Consider the following 17325-nt stretch of genomic DNA (forward strand, 5'->3'; position numbering starts at 1 on the left):
TAGCTGGTTAGAAAATCACTTCCAAACCTGACATTTAGAAAGTTAAGTAAGGTGGAGGGGTGGCTATGTTAATTAATTATGGTATTAGCCCAGGAAAGAGGGATGACTTAAGTTCAGGAAACCAGGATATAGAAGCAGTTTGGATAGATGCTAAATTGTAGAGGCAAGGAGTCACTTATGTAAGTAGTATACATGGCCCCAGTTGTAACAACATGGTAGGACAGAGTAGAATGGAATAGATAATGGGTGGCATGATAGCACAGTGGTTAGCACTGCTGCTTCACAGCTCCAGGGACCTGGGTTCGAGTCCCAGCTTGGGTCACTGTCTGTGTGGAGTTTGCACGTCCTCCTTGTGTCTGCATGGGTTTCCTCTGGGTGTTCCGGTTTCCACCCATAGTCCAAAGACGTGTGGGTTAGGTTGATTGGCTATGCTAAAATTGCCTGATGCATAGGTTAGAGGGATTAGTGGGTAAATATGTAGGGATATGGGGGTAGGGCCTGGGTGGGATTGTGGTCATTGCAGACTCGATGGGCTGAATGGCCTCTCTCTGTTTGTAGGGTTACTATGTTTCTATGGGAGCCTGTCAGAAAGGTACGGCGATAGTCATGGAGCATTTTAATCGACATGTAGATTGGAAAAATCAGATGGGTGAAGGTAGTGGCAATGCGGATTTCATTGAAGGAAATCTTACAACAGCATATTCTGGAGCCAACCAGAGGGCAGGCTGTGCTAACCTGCTATTGTGCAATCGGATTAATTGGTAACCCATAGGTAGCAGTGATTGTAATATGGTTAATTTTGAGGGAGAGAGTGGATCTAAGATTGGTATTTTAAACTTAAATAAGAGCATGAAGGTAAAGTCAGCTAAAGTGAACTGGCAAATTAGATTTAGGATTAGACCAAATGTGGTAGATTTTTAAAGAGATATTTTGGAATAGACTGAGAAAGAACAATTCCTTGCTTAACCAGAAAGTTTAAAGATCAAGAAAAAACATGTATTTGCACAAAGATGGTGGCAGGTCAGCAGATTGGACAGAATATAAAATATAGCAAAAAATGAGATTAATAATGTGCATGATAGTGTATGAGAGAAAGCTAGCTAGTAAGACAAAGACTGATAGTAAGAGTTTCTCTGGATACTTCAAAAAGAAAAAAATTAAGCATTGGTCTTATAGAAAGATCTTTTGGGGAATTGATAATGGAAAATTAGAAGATGGCAGATGAATTGATCGATTTTGTATCGGTCTTCACTATAGAGGAAAGAAGTGACATCCCAGAAACAGCTGTAAATCTGTTGTTGAAAGGGAGGGAGGAACTCGAGATCATTACAATCACTGGGGAAGTGGTATTGAGCAAATTGTTGGTCTAACAAATCCCTGGGATCCGATGGATTTCATCCTAGGGCCTTAAAGAAATGGCTCGTGAGATAGTTAATTGCATTGATTTAAAATTTCCAAATTCCCAAAATTCAGCAAGGTTTCATTAGCTTGAAAAATAGCGAATGTTATCATCATCAAAACCCCAGTGCAAAAGGAGGCCATTTGGCTCATCAAGTCTGCACCGGCAACAATCCCGCCCCAGGCCCTATCCCCACAAATTTATCCGCTAATCCATCTAACCTACATGTCCCGAGACAATAAGGGGAAACTTAGCATGGCCAATCAACCTGACCTGCACATCTTTGGACTATGGGAGGAAACTGGAGCACCCAGAGGAAACCCATGTAGACACAGGAAGAATGTGCAAACTCCACACAGATAGTGACCCATGCTGGGAATCAAACCCAGGTGCTGTGAGGCAGTAGTGTTAACCATCATGTCACCCAGTCTTTTATTGAATCAGAAAGCAGGAAACTGCAGGCCAGTTAGCCTAACATCTGTTATAGGGACAATGTTGGAAGCCTAAAGAACAAAGAAAATTACAGTGCAGGTAATTGCAGCACAAGCCATTACTGAAGATTTTCTAAGTGAGCTGTTCGAAAAATTCAGGATTATTGAGCAGAGTCAACATGGTTCTGTGCAAGGAAAGCGTGTTTAATCAATTTATTGGAGTTCTGTGAAGGAATCTTATGTGCTATGAATAAAGGGAAACTAGTGGGTGTACTGTATTTAGATTTTCAGAAAGTATTTAATAAGGTGCCACATCGAAAGTCATTGTGGAAAATAAAAGCTCATGACGTAGGGGATAACATATTGACATTGTAGAAGACTGGCTAGTTTACAAGAAAAACAGGAGAAATAAATGGGTCTTTTTTCTGGTTGGTAATATGTGGAGAATGGTGTGCCACTGGGGGTCAGTACTGGGGCCTCAACATTTTACAATTTATATAAAAATTTGGATGAAGGACTGAATTTGTTGATGACATGAAGATAGGGAAGTAAATTGTGTAGAAACATAGAAAATAGGAGTAAGAGGAGGCCATTCGGCCCTTCAAGCCTGCTCTGCCATTCATTATGATCATGGTTGATCATCCAACTCAATACCCTGATCCTGCGTCCCACCACTTCCCCATAGCCTTCGATCCCCTTCATCCCAAATGCTATGTCTAACTGCTTCTTGAAAACATACAATGTTTCTGTGGTAGCCAATTCCACAGGCTGGCCACTTTCTGGGTGAAGAAATTTCTCCTCATCTTTGTCCTAAGTGGCCTAATCTGTGCCCTCAGATCCCATGGTTCTGGACACCCCTACCAATGGCAACGTTCTTCCTGCATCTACATGGTTCTGGTTCTGTTAGAATTTTATAGGTTTCTTTGAGATCCACCCCTCATTCTTCTGAACTCCAGCTTGCTAGATTATTAATTCAGAAATACAGCTAATGTTTTGGGGACACGGGTTCAAATGCTGCCAGGGCAGGTGATGGAATTTGAATTCAATAAAAAATATCTAGAATTAAGAACCTACTGATGATTGTGAAACCATTATCGATTATTGGAAAAACATCTGGTTCACTAATGTTCTTTTGCGAAGGAAATCTACCATCCTTACCTGGTCTGGCCTACATGTGGCTCCAGAGACACAGCGGTGTGGTTGACTCTCAACTGCCCTAGGCCAAGTAGGATGGACAATAAATGTTGGCCAGCCAGTGATGCTTATGCCCCAGGAATGAATTTAAAAAGTACAAGCGTAACAGACTCAATCTTTCCTCATTCATCAGTCCTGCCATTCCAGGGATCAGTCTAGTAAACTTGCACTGCACTCCCTCTATAGCAAGATCATCTTTCTTCAGGTGAGACCAAAACTGCACACAATATTCCAGATGTGGTCTTACCAAGGCTTTATATAATTGCATCAAGACATCCCTGATCCTGTACTCAAATCCTCTCGTTATGAAGGCAAACATAACATTTGCATTTTTTTTACTGCTTGCTGCACCAACGTGCTTATCTTCAGCAACTGGTTATGAGAACACCCAGGTCTTGTTGCACATTCCCCTCTCCTAATTTATGGCTACTCAAATAGTAATCTGCTTTCCTGCTTTTGCTACCAAAGTGGATAACCTCACATTTATCCAAATTATACTGCACCTGCAAATCATTTGCCCACTCACTCAACTTGTCCAAATCACACTGAAGGATCTCTGCATTCTCCTCACAGCTCACCCTCCCACCCAACTTGTATCATAAGAGCAGATAAGGAGGCTACAAAGGAATTTAAATGGGTTAAGTGAGTAAACAAAAATCTAGCAAGTGAAGGACCATGTGGGCAAATGTGCCATGCTTTTTGGCAGGAAGGAGAAAAAAGAAGCATACTATCGAAATGGTGAGAGATTGCTGAGGTGCAGAAGGATCTGGATGTCCTAGTGCAGGAATCACAAAAGGCTAGCATACAAGTACAGTAAAGTCTAAAATTCTAAAGTCACAAGTAAGGCTTACATTAACACTGCAATGAAGTTACTGTGAAATTCACCTCATTGCCACATTTTGGCGCCTGCTCGGATCAATTGCACCTAACCAGCACTGCTTTCAGACTGTGGGAGGAAACTGGAGCACCTGGTGGAAATCCACACAGACACGAGGAAAACATGCAGACTCCACACAGTCAGTGATCCAAGCTGGGAATCAAACCCGGATCCCTGGCATTGTGAGACAGCAGTGCTAACCGCTGTGCCATCATCAGGAAAGCTAATGGAATGTTATCATTTAATGTGATGGCAATAGATTACAAAAGTAGGGAGGTTATGCTTCAGTTGTACAGGGAATGGTGAGACCACATCTGGAGTATTGTGCACAATATCGGTCTTCTTATTAAGAGAAAGATGTAAATGTGTTAGAAGCAATTCAGAGAAGGTTTGCTAGACTAATACTAGGAATGGGAAGCTTCTCTTCTGAGGAAGGTTGGCGGGATTACACTTCTATTGAGTTTAGAAGAATAAGAAGAGACTTGATTGAAACCTTTCAGATCCTGGATGTGGATGTGGAAAGAATGTTTCCTCTTGTTGGAGAACCTAGAACTAGGAGCCACTGTTTAAAAATAAGGGGTTGCTCATTTAATACAGAGATGAGAAGAATTTTTTTCTCAGAGGGTCGTGAGTCTTTGGAACTCCCTTCCACGAAAGGCGGTGAAAGCAAATTCTCTGAATATTTTTAAGGCAGAGCTTGATGAATTCTTAATTAACAAGGGGTTGAAAGATTATTAGGGATAGGTAGGAATGTGGGTTGAAATTAGAATCAGATTAGCTATTATCAAAAAGGGGCAGCATTGTGTGGTACAGCGGTTAACACTGTTGCCACACTGCGCCAGGGACCCAGTTTGAATCTGGTCTCAGGTGACTGTATGGAGTTTGCGCATTCTCTCCGTGTCTGTGTGGATTTCCTCTGGATGCTCTGGTTTTCTCCCACACTCCAAAGATGTGCGGATTAGGTTGATTGGTCATGCTAAATTGCCCCTTTAGTTTCATGGGGATTATCAAGGTAAATACATGGGGTTATGGGGATAGAGCCTAGGTGGGATTGTCTTGGTGCAGGCTCAATGGGCCGAAAGACCTCCTGCACTACAGAGATTCTATGATTTATAGTTAAGGCTTTATTCAGATTAGTTATGAGGTGAAGAGATAGAGTTGACAAGGTAAAATTGTTTCCCTTGATGGAGAGCTCTAGAACCAGAGGTATAGATTTAAGATAAGTGGCAAAGGTGTATGGGGGACATGAAGAAGAATTGTTTTACGCAAAGAGTAATGAGTGTACAGAATTTGCTGCCTGAGTTCCTAGTGAAGGCACTAACCCTAAACACTTTTTAAAAATAGCTGCGTGTACACCTTAAGGGCTCTGGGCTCGGTACAGTAGGATTAGAAAAGGCACCTGTGTGTCCTCGGGCTGGCATGGACAACATGGCCAAAATGCTTCCTTCTGTGCTGTAACTTTTCTATGGTAGAGCAAGATCAAGTGGCCTACTACTGCTCCTATTTCAACAAAGAACACAGAAACAAGCCCTTCAGCCCTCCAAGCTTGCACTGATCATGATGCCTGCCCAAACTAAAATCACATGCATTTACAGAGTCTGTATCCTTGCATTTCCATCCTATCCATACATTCTTCTAGTTGCCCCTTAAATGCCGCTTATGTACTCTGGCCCCACCACCTCCCTGGAGTCACGTTCCAGACATTCACCACCCTCTGTGTAAAAACAAAACAACTTGCCTTTCACATCCCTAAATTTTTCCCCATGTACCTTAAACCTATGTCCCCCAGTACTTGATATTTCTACCCTACAAAAGAGCATCTGACAATCTGCTCTCTCCATGCCATTCATAATTTTGTAAACCATAAATTTGTATATATTTGTATTTTACCATGAATAACATTGAAGTTCCAGAAGGTGTAGTTAGCTCCGTTATAGGAGCTGTGTTCCAGGGAGGAGGCCGGTCGTTATCAAAGTGCTGCATTTCTCTCGTAGCTTATTTCAGTTTTTATCATTCTAGAAATGAGAAAACCACCATTGGCACCAAAACCGAAGCTCCAGGATGAATCTCTCTCACTGGCTAAAGGGATTCCTTCGCAGACCCCAACTCTTCCAATTCCAACCCTGGCATCAAGGGGCATGAAGCCACCAATTGCTCCAAAACCAAACTTAGACAATCAGGAGCCAGAGGCCAAACTGATTCTGCATAAAAACCATTTAAACAGGGGTTCAAATGGAAAGTTGTTACCTGATCCATTGCTGGTTCTGAATGTAGACAAACTCGCTACTTCTGATCCTTTGGATGATTTGGAAAACACTAAAAACTATCCAGGAACTGGAGCTGCCATAGCTGCTGAAGATGATGAATCTTCTCTGAGAGAAAGTCAGACTTCCAAATGCCAGATGTGTGATGTGTTTGTGCAGTTAGTAGACAGTGACTTACCAAACACGCATCTTTCTGATTTGGGCTTGCAATGCTTCGAAAACCAAACAGTTATGTTGAGCGTAGATGGTGAAGAAGCTTATGGTGGTAATCTTCTTGGTGATGCTGCTTGGGATGGATGCTTCTTCCGAGGAACGCCGCAGTCAAATATCCACACAGCTCATTTTCATCACCACCAACACAGCAATGAAGAAAACTTCAGCAGTGCAGCAGAGGGGCCAGGCGGACCCGGGGAGGGGCCAGGCGGCATCGAGGGAGAGGGGGCAGCCAGACTCATGGAGGTAGTGGACAGTGCCGGGGAGGAGGCAGACGGTGCTGGGGAGGAGGCAGACGGTGCTGGGGAGGAGGAGGCAGACAGACTCACGGAGATGGGTGATGGTGCCGGGGAGGAGACAGACAGTGCCAGGGGTTCGGCAGAGGGTGCTGGGCAGGAGGTAGATGGCACTGGGCAGGAGGTAGATGGCACTGGGCAGGAGGTAGATGGCACCGGGCAGGAGGTAGACGGCACTGGGAAGGAGGCAGACGATATAGTGGAGGAGGCAGACAGACTCATGGAGGCTGTAGATGTTGCCGGGGGGGAGGCGGACGTTGCCAGGGAGGAGGAGACAGACCGACTCATTGAGACGGGAGACAGTGCTGGGGAGGAGGCAGACGGTGCCGGGGAGGAGGAGACAGACCAACTCATTGAGACAGGAGACGGTGCTGGGGAGGAGGAGACAGACCGACTCATTGAGACGGGAGACGGTGCTGGGGAGGAGGCAGACGGTGCCGGGGAGGAGGAGACAGACCGACTCATTGAGACGGGAGACAGTGCTGGGGAGGAGGAGACAGACCGACTCATTGAGACAGGAGACGGTGCTGGGGAGGAGGCAGACGGTGCCGGGGAGGAGGAGACAGACCGACTCATTGAGACGGGAGACAGTGCTGGGGAGGAGGAGACAGACCAACTCATTGAGACGGGAGACGGTGCTGGGGAGGAGGAGACAGACCGACTCATTGAGACAGGAGACAGTGCTGGGGAGGAGGAGACAGACCGACTCATTGAGACAGGAGACGGTGCTGGGGAGGAGGCAGACGGTGCCGGGGGGGAGCCAGGTGGACTTATGGAGACTGGTGCTGGAGAGAAGACAGAAAGTGCCATGGAGAGGGCAGATGGTACCTGGCAGGAGCCAGACAGATACTGGGATGAGGTAGATGGCCCGAGGGAGATGGCTGATGAACCAGGGGATGAGGGCAATATGGACAAGTCAGATGGGGCCAAGGATGAGGCAGATGAAGACGGGGCTGGGTCAGATAGGGGCTGCGCTGAGGCAGATGAAACTGCTAAAGAACAAGATGAGGCCAGGACAGATGGGACCATGGCAGATGAGGATATGATATGTGGGGAAGAGGCAGACATAGTGGATTGCCTTGTTGGAACGAAGTTAACAGGATCATCCAAGGTGTTGATTTTGAAAGGTAGTCATTGTGAAGAAAAGGAGGAGTTTGGCCAAAATGATGGAGCGACGGGGTTATCACTTGTCTCTGTGACTGTAGAAGAAGATGAATTTTCTGGAAAGGGAAATCATTTGGATATCTGTAATGATAATATTACAGAGCAGGTCAGACGCACCATCTCAAACTGTACTCTGCCAGTCTCCGGTGGAGCAGTGTGCAGATCATTATTGGAGCAAAATACTGGGCAGACAGAGAAAACCGAGAGATTACCAAGTGTGTCCTTAGCCAGTGCTGATTTGAGACGAGTGAGTGCATTGTTTGGTAAAGTTGAAGCTGATAAAGCTGGTACTGTCGACTGGAATAATATGAGGATGAGAACAAGATCTCTTAGTTCAAAAGTGCCTGCGACTGTCCCAGAAGAGTGTGTCCCAGAATCTCCGCTGCCAAAGCTGCGCGGAAGAACGACGGGAGACCGCAAGCCAGTGAAAATGGATGGTGAAGTGTGTGAAAAGACCAGGGTGATTCCAGCAGATCATAGGCGCCACACTTTCTATCCACGGTCGTACTCTGTGGAGAGCTGTGACCTGACTATTTCTGATTGCAGGGAAACAGATGCCCCACTTTTAGATGACAGCAGATTGATGAGAAAGGAAAGTCATCTCCCTCTCCCTCCTGTTGTGTTAAAACAGAATCCACTTGCAATGTCTGATACTTCAACTCCCTCAGCAGTGATGGACATACCCCCTCCATTCCAACTCGCCAGCATCACCAAAAAACCCATCACCAAGAGTTCCCCATCACTCTTGGTAGAAAGTGAGTCTCCTGACAAATATTTAAAGCAAAGTGCAAAGAAGAAGTCATCCTTTAAGCGTTTTTTACCAATTAAATTGTCACTTAAGAAGAAAGTTGAAAATAAGATAACAGTTGAGGTAAATGTCTGCAAGACCCCCTCAGATACAACCAGGGGTTTGGATTTTGATGGGCGAAGTTTGGGTAACTCCCCACAGATAAAGGCACGATCTGGAAAGATGTGCATATTGGATTCTTCATCCACCTTCTTAATAAACAAGGATGGTAAGAGGAAAGGAAAATCAAAAGCGTTCAGCAGGAGTGTGTCCAGGGTCGAGTCCTTTGAGGATAGGTCTCGACATTCATATACATCACTTCCTTTAACCAAACCCAGATCCATTTCCTTTCCCAACACTGACACATCTGATTATGAGAACATTCCAGCTGTCAGCTCAGACTATGAAAATATCCAGATTCCAGCCAGATGGAATGGTCATTCGGGAACTGTCGCTGAATTTTTTGAAGACCCCCGCAGAGCTTTCACTTCAGCCTCGGAGAATGATGGTTACGTGGACATGAGCAACTTTGCTCCACTTGAAAGCAGGCAGACCACTGAGCAGGAACTCGAGAGGTGAGACATTCACTCTGATTGAGAATATTGTTACCATGATAAAGCTAGCCAGGACCAGAGGATCACTAATCTGATTGAGTGTAGTCAAAACAAAAATTACAGAAAAACCTTTGTACACTCAGTTTTAAATGGCAACTGTTTGTGATCTTTCTGGACAACATTGTGTGTGATCCTGTTCTGAATGAAGGGGTAAAATGAGCAGGAATGGCTAGGGGCATGGAGCAGAGTAGCTGCTGTCAAATTTGACCTCAGGACCAGAGGTCTCCCTGTAAGACTTACACAGGAAGCTGAAACTCCCCTACTCTGTGAACCACTGACACCCTAATTAAAGTCCGTCTTCGGATTGTTTTACAGGAACATTTACCCAGAAATACATGGAAGAGTTCAAATCACTGGGTAACTATAGTGCTGATTCCACCCCAACACCCCATGGGACGCCTGACCCTCCACTGGGACCCACCAACTGTCCTCCTGACCCTCCCCACAGAATCTCCTAACTACCCTTGCCATCTGCTTACCACTCTCTTAACTCCCCAAATATTTTGTCTTCCCTCAACTACCTGTCCCCAACAGCGTACCCAGCCCCCCTCACCCTCCTGATTATGCCTGCCACGTACCTATCCCCCACCAACTTACTTCATGAACACCCGCTCACTGAGCACCCGACTCCCACCTCACTGACTAACCCCAACTGACCAACACCCAATGACTATCTCCCACACTGATTAACCACCATTGATCACCCGACCCCCCCCCTCACTGACCAACTGATTCCCCCTCACCGAACACTCCGCAAAATCTCTTCACTACCTAATCAAGCTCTATAGCTCAGATCCTGGAAGTCACAACTAGCCAGAGTGTCGTAGGCAGAATTACATAAACAGTATAGTTCCAAGTTCGATTACATGTAATTAACATACACCAATCACAATCGCTTTACACTTGCTGCATGTAATTAGTGTGAAGATTTAACACGTCATTGTTTTTACAAGTCGTCACGGTCCAGCTCGTTCCTCTGTCTGTAGATCGCTCCCTTTTCTCAGTTACAGATGTCTGATTTAATGAGCTTTGCCCAGACTAATGATTTTGGTGCCTATTTATGAGTGAAATGAGGAAAAAGGGTTTGTTTGATGAGACACTGGACATGAAGGATCAGCCTATTGGGACGAGCTCCAGCAAGAGGGAGAAATAGGACTTCAAACAAGAGGTAGGGGCTAATCAGGTAGAAAGGGCAGGGAACAGTGTGGTGTAACAATCAGAAATTGTGCAGGTCAAGATAAACTAAAAGATGCAAATTAATTAAACCAGTAGAAAAGAATACAAATCTGAGTGTGGATGATATGGGCCATTCAGGCTCGAGGGACCAGATGGCCTACTTTTGCTCCTAGTTCTTATGTTCATAAACATCTGATAAGCGGTTCAATAATGTCTGACCTATGTCTGGTAACTGTTGCATCGACAATCAGTATCTAACAATTTGTTAATGTCTATCTGAATAATGTTGATCATTAATATCTCATACAATTAGTTCATATGATGATTAGCGCTTACTGTGTTCATTACACATTCCTTATTAACTGTCTTCTATTTAAATAATATTTGACAAGTTTATTCATGGCTGACCCTTCTTTTCGTCTCTAACTCATTCATCAGTGTCAGATTTGTTCCGTAGTACCTATCACCTGCTAATTAATATTTGACAATTAGTTAAAGCGCACATGACTCTTGCACTAGCATCTGAACTATGAATGAGATGTTCATTAGTACATGTCTCCTTCCTTAGAACCTATCTAGTCACTCATTAGTATCTGAGAAGTTGTTTATTTATATCTGACCCTTTTCCTGAGTAACTGATGTATTTATTAGTTGTGACACATGAATACAACTAAGCCAGATGCATCCAATCTCATAGAATTATAGAATCCCTCTAGTGCAGTAGGAGGCCATTCAGTCATTTATCCTGCACCAACAATCCCACCTGGGCCCTCTCCTGTAACCCCATATATTTACCCCACCGATCTTCCTGACACCAAGGGGCAATTTAATGTGGCAAATCCACCTAATCCACACATCTTTGGACTTTGGGAGGAAACCGGAGCGCCCGGAAGAAATCCATGGGGAGAATGGGCAAACTCAACACAGACAGAGACCCAAGCCTGGAATAGAACCCAGAGACCTGGTGCTGTGAGGCAGCAGTGCTAACCACTGTGCCACCATGCTGCCCACCATTATCTGACAAGACATTGATGAGAAATTGATTCATTCATTAGTATCTTATTGATACATTGGTGGCTAACTGGTTTCTTCGTGTCTAACCATTAATTCATTCTGACCCATTCAATTGTCTCTGTGGTCATGCTCATTTGATATTGACTCGTTCGTTAACATTTAATTGTTCATTCTTATCCCCCCTGTTAGTTAGTGTCTGAATCATTTAATTTGGATTGGAATCATTCATCAGTAACTGATTCATTCGTTAGTGTCAGAATCATATACACTGGAGTCCGACTCGTTCATCAGTGTCTGACTCATTCAGTGGTGAGTCTTACCCTTAAACCGGTGAAGTTGTGATGTACTATCAGCAAATTGGGAAGATATATCAGAACCTTTCATTAGTAACTGAGACCCATGAATCAAGGTCAGCTGGCATGTTCATGAGGGATTGATTCATTCATTAATATCTGATTCATTAATTGTGGGAGGAAACTAGAGCACCTGGAGGAAACCCATGCAGACATGGGGGGGAATGTGCAAACTCCACGCAGACCCCAAGGCTGGAATCAAACTCATGTTCCTGGCGCTGTCTGGCAGCAGCGCTAACCACTGTGCCACCATGCCACCTTAATGAGGAAGTATAACAGTCATGTTTAGAGATTTGCCATCTTTTGAAAAGCTAGTGGTTTGTGGCAGACTTCTTTATGTCAAATAAGATGGCAAGTTGTGATGAACAGTAATTGTTCCAGAAGCCGTGCCCCCATCCACACCCTACAAGCCCTGGCATTAAGCTCCGTCCTCCAACACAATAAAACACTTTACTTTCAGAATTAATCCATTCACCATAGTTTCATAGATTGAAGGAAAAATGTCAAACTGAAATCTCTTCAGTGTCCTGAGAAAGGTTTTTTTGCTTCGGTAGAAGCAATCCTTTTTAGCATGATCTCAATCTGCAGGATCCATGTATTCATCCACAGGTTAATAACAATCCAGAGAACTTTCCTGTCATTGCGTATCATCTTTGTGTTTTCATATTCTCAAATTCGCCCCACACACAGTTTTGAGTGAATCATTTTCATCAATTATTTAAAACTGAATGTTCACGGAATATTCTTATTCTTCCTTATTGAAAGTTATGCTGAATTCTGGGATGAACAGTAGTTTATATTTGGATACTGATGTGTGTCAAACATTGCCCAGGATTTTCCATTCCTTCCGCCAGCGGGTATTGTCATGGGTGAGACTGGAAAACCTGGTCATATTCATTAATGGGATGTGGGCACCGGTAGTTAGGCCAGCATTTATTTTCCATCCCTAAATGCCTTTGAGAAGGTGGTGGTGAGCTGCCTTCTTGGATTACTGCAGTCCCACTGGTATAGGAGCTCCCACTGTGTTCTTAGGGAGGGAGTTCCAGGGTTTTGACCTAGTATCAGTGAAGGAATGATGAGTGACTGGGAGGGGAAGAACCACGGTAGTGGTGTTCCTGTGTATGTGCTGCTATTGTCCTTCAAGATGGTAGTGGTCATGGATTTAGAAGTTGCTGTCCATGGAGCCTTGGTGAGTTGCTGCAGTGCATCCTGTAAATAGTATACACGGCTGCTACTGAGCAGCGGTGGTGGAGGGAGGGAAGTGGTAGCAATCAAGTGAGCAGCTTTGTCCTGGATGGTAAAGAAAGTACAAAGTATAAGAACAGGACAGTCCTTTGGCCTTCCAAGCCTATGCCAATCATGATGCCTGCCTAAACTAAAACTAACACTTACAGAGTCCATGTCCTCATTCCCATCCTATTCATGTATTCATCTATATGCCCCTTCAATGCCACTATTATACCTGCTCCCACCACCTCACCAGGCAGTGCGTTCCAGACATTCATCACCCTCTGTGTGAAAAAAACTTGCCTTGCAAATCTCTTCTAAACTTTTCCCCAGGCATCTTAAACCTATGCCCCCTAATACTTGACTTTTCTAACCTAGGAAGGAGCATCTGAGTGTCCACTCTGTCCATGTCACTAACAATCCTGTAAACTTCTATCAGTTGCCCCTCAACCTCTGTCATTCCAGTGAGAACAAACCGAGTTTATCCAACCTCTCCTCAAAGATAATAGCCTCCAGACCAGGCAACATCCTGGTAATCTTCTTCTGTACCTTCTCCAAATCATCCACATCCTTCTGGTAGTGCGGCGACCAGAATTGTACACAATATTCCAAATGAGACCTAAATAAAGCTCTGTACAGTTGCAACGTTACCTGTCAATTTTTATGCTCAATGTCCTGACCAATGAAGGCAAGCATACCATATGCCTTCTTGACAACTTATCCACCTGCATTGCCACTTTCAGTGATCGGTGGACATGTACACCCAGATCTCTCTGCCTGTCAATACCCCTAAGGGCCCTCGGGCGGCAAGGTAGCACAGTGGTTAGCACTGCTGCCTCACAGCACCAGGAACCCTGGTTCAATTCCTGGCTTGGGTCACGGTCTGTGTAGAGTTTACACATTCTTGCCATGTCTGCGTGGGTTTCCTCCCACACTCCAAAGATGTGCGGGTTAGGTGGATTGGCCTTGCTATGTTGCCCCTTAGTGTTCAGGGGACTAGCCAGGTTAAATGCATGGTGTTAAGGGGGTATGGCCTGGGCGGCATTGTGGTTGGTGCAGACTCAATGGGCCCTGGAGGGGCCTGTGATTCTACCATTTACTGTATAATTCCTACATGCATTGGACCTTCCAATTTGTCTGGACTAAATCCATCTGTCTTTTCTCTACCTAAGTCTCCAACCGGTCTATATACAAGAACAAAGAACAGTACAGCACAAGAACAGGCCCTTCGGCCCTCCAAGCCGCTCATGCGCCCAACTAGACTATTCGTTTGTATCCCTCTATTCCCAGTCTGTTCATGTGGCTATCTAGATAAGTCTTAAACGATCCCAGCATGTCCACCTCAACCACCTTGCTTGGCAGCGCATTCCAGGCCACCACCACCCTCTGTGTAAAATACACCCCCCTGACATCTGTGTTGAACCTTGCTCCCCTCACCTTGAACCTGTGACCCCTTGTGTTTGTCATCTCCGACCTGGGAAGAAGTTTCCCACTGTTCACTCTATCTATGCCCTTCACAATTTTATACACCTCTATTAGGTCACCCCTCATCCTCCGAATTTCCAGAGAGAACAACTCCAGTTTGCCCAATCTCTCTTCATAACTAAGACCCTCCACACCAGCCAACATCCTGGTAAACCTTTTCTGCACTCTCTCCAAAGCCTCCACGTCCTTCTGGTAGTGTGGCAACCAGAACTGGATGCAGTATTCCAAATGTGGCCTAACCAACGTTCTATACAGCTGCAACATCATATGCCAACTTTTATATTCTATGCCCTGTCCAATAAAGGTCTTCTTCACCACCCTCTCCACCTATGCTGCCACCTTTAGGAATCTGTGGACTTGCACACCCAGGTCCCTCTGTGTGTCTATACTCCTGATGGTTCTGCCATTTATTGTATAGCTCCTCCCTACATTAGATATACCGAAATGCATCACTTCGGATTCATCTGGATTAAATTCCATCTGCCATTTCTCCGCCCAATTTTCCAGCCTATCTATATCTGACAATGTTCATCACTATCTTCAAGTCCAGCAATCTTTGTATCATCCGCAAACAGCAGAGGTCCCAGTACAAAGCCCTGTGGAGCACCACTAGTCACAGACCTCCAACCAGAAAAAGACCCCTCCACTGCTATCCTGTCTTCTATGGCCAAGCCAGTTCTCCACCCATCTAGCTAGCTCACCTTTTTATCCCATGAGATTTAACCTTTTGAACCAGCCTGCCATGAGGGACCTTATCAAATGTTATACTAAAATCGATATAGACGACATCCACGGCCCTTCTCTCGTCAGTCATTTTTGTCACCTCCTCAAAAAACTCAACCAAATTTGTGAGGCATGACCTCCCTCGTACAAAACCATGTTTTCTATCACTAATGAGATTATTCTGTTCTAAATGCATATAGATCCTATCTCTGAGAATCTCCTCCAACAATTTCCCTACCACGGACATCAAGCTCACTGGCCAATAATTACCCGGGTTATCCTTGCTACCCTTCTTAAATAGCAAGACCACATTTGCTATCCTCCAATCCTCTGGGACCTCACCTGTGTTCAGTGAAGAGACAAAAATTTCTGTTAGAGGCCCAGCAATTTCATCCCTTGTCTCCCTGAGCAGTCTAGGATAGATGCCATCAGGCCCTGGGGATTTGTCTGTCTTAATGTTTCCTAAAAAACCTAACACTTCCTCCCTTGTAATTGAGATTTTTTTCTAACAGGTCAACACATCTCTCTGAGACCCTACCAGTCAACTTGTCCCTTTCCTTTGTGAATACTGATGCAAAGTATTCATTTAGGATCTCACCTACTTCTTTGGGTTCTAAGCATAATTCCCCTTCTTTGATCCTGAGAGGTCCGATCCTTTCCCTGACAACTCTCTTGCTCCTAATATATGTATAAAATGCCTTAGGATTCTCCTTAATCCTGTCTGCCGACGACATTTCGTGACCCCTTTTTGCCCTTCTAATTTCCTGTTTGAGCTCTTTTCTACTTTCTCTGTATTCCTGCAGTGCTCCATCTGTTTTTAGCTGCCTGGGCCTCACATGTGCCCATTTTTTTCTTTTTGATTAGACCCACAATTTCCCTGGTTATCCACGGCTCTTGAATCCTACCCTTCCTGTTCTTCCTTTTCATAGGCACATACCTGTCCCCCAGCCCTATCAACTGCTCCTTAAAAGACTCCCACATGCCAGATGTGGGATTTACCCTTGAACAGCCTCTCCCTATCAACAGTCACCAAATCCTGCCTAATCTGATGTAGTTAGCCTTCTCCCAATTCAGCACCTTATCCATAGGACAAAACTCCTCTTTTCCCATTACTATCGTAAAGTTTACAGAATTGTGGTCACTATTTGCCACATGTTCCCCTACTGAAACTTTGATGACCTGACCGGGCTCATTCCCCAGTATTAGGTCCAGTACAGCCTCCTGTCTAGTTGGACTATCAACATACTGTTCCAAAGAACCTTCCTGTACACATTTTATAAATTCCTCCCCATCCAATCCCCCAGCCCTAAGGGATTTCCAGTCCACACCAGGGAAATTAAAGTCTCCCGCTGCAACAACCTTATTTTTTTTGCACCTGTCCAGAATCTCCTTACATATCCGTTCCTCAACTTCCCTTGGGCTGTTGGGAGGCCTGTAGTATACCCCCAGCATAGTGACTGCACCCTTCCTGTTTCTGAGCTCCACCCACAGTGACTCGTTACACAACCCTTCTAAATTGTCCACCCTCTGTACTGCTGTAATATGCTCCCTAACCAGTAAGGCTACTCCCCCACCTCTTCTAGCCCCTTCTCTGTCACGCCTAAAACACTTATATCCCAGAATATTCAGCTGCCAGTCCTGTCCTTCTTTTAACCAAGTCTCCGTCACTGCAACCACATCCACACCTTGCTGCATCCTCTGACAATCCTATTCACTGTCCGCAACTCCACCAATTTTTATGTCATCTGCAATCTTACTAATCAGATCAGCTTCATTTTCCTCCAAATCATTTACTACAAACAACAAAGGTCCCAGAACTGATCCCTGCGGAACACTGCTAGTCACAGCTTTCCATTCATAAAAGCACCCCTCTACTGGTGTTGAGCTTCTTGTGTCTTGTTGAAGCTGCATTCATCCAGGCAAGAGGAGAGTATTCCATCACACTCCTGAAATGTGTCTTGTAGTTGATGTACAGGCTTTGGTGAGTTACTTGCTGCAGAATTCCCTGCTCTTATAACCAAAGTTTTTAAATGGTGAGTCTGCTTTGATGTGATCCCTCGATTAGATTTGGATAATGATTTCTAGCTTCAATTTGATATTTAACCCAT

General features: G+C 44.8%; 1 protein-coding gene across 1 annotated transcript in view; it reads left to right on the forward strand.

The window, feature by feature from the left end:
- Positions 1 to 7460: 7460 nt before the first annotated feature.
- LOC145341391 (FYVE, RhoGEF and PH domain-containing protein 5-like) overlaps positions 7461 to 17325 on the forward strand; it is a 103719-nt gene continuing 93854 nt past the window's right edge. Inside the window, exon 1 of the mRNA XM_080186331.1 lies at positions 7461 to 9200. Coding sequence (XP_080042457.1) covers positions 7483 to 9200 — 1718 coding nt within the window. The 5' untranslated portion in view covers positions 7461 to 7482. The remainder of the gene's footprint in view (positions 9201 to 17325) is intronic.

Source organism: Carcharhinus amblyrhynchos, chromosome 3 (assembly GCF_965287045.1).
Source record: "Carcharhinus amblyrhynchos chromosome 3, sCarAmb.v2.hapA, whole genome shotgun sequence".
NCBI lineage: Eukaryota > Metazoa > Chordata > Chondrichthyes > Carcharhiniformes > Carcharhinidae > Carcharhinus > Carcharhinus amblyrhynchos.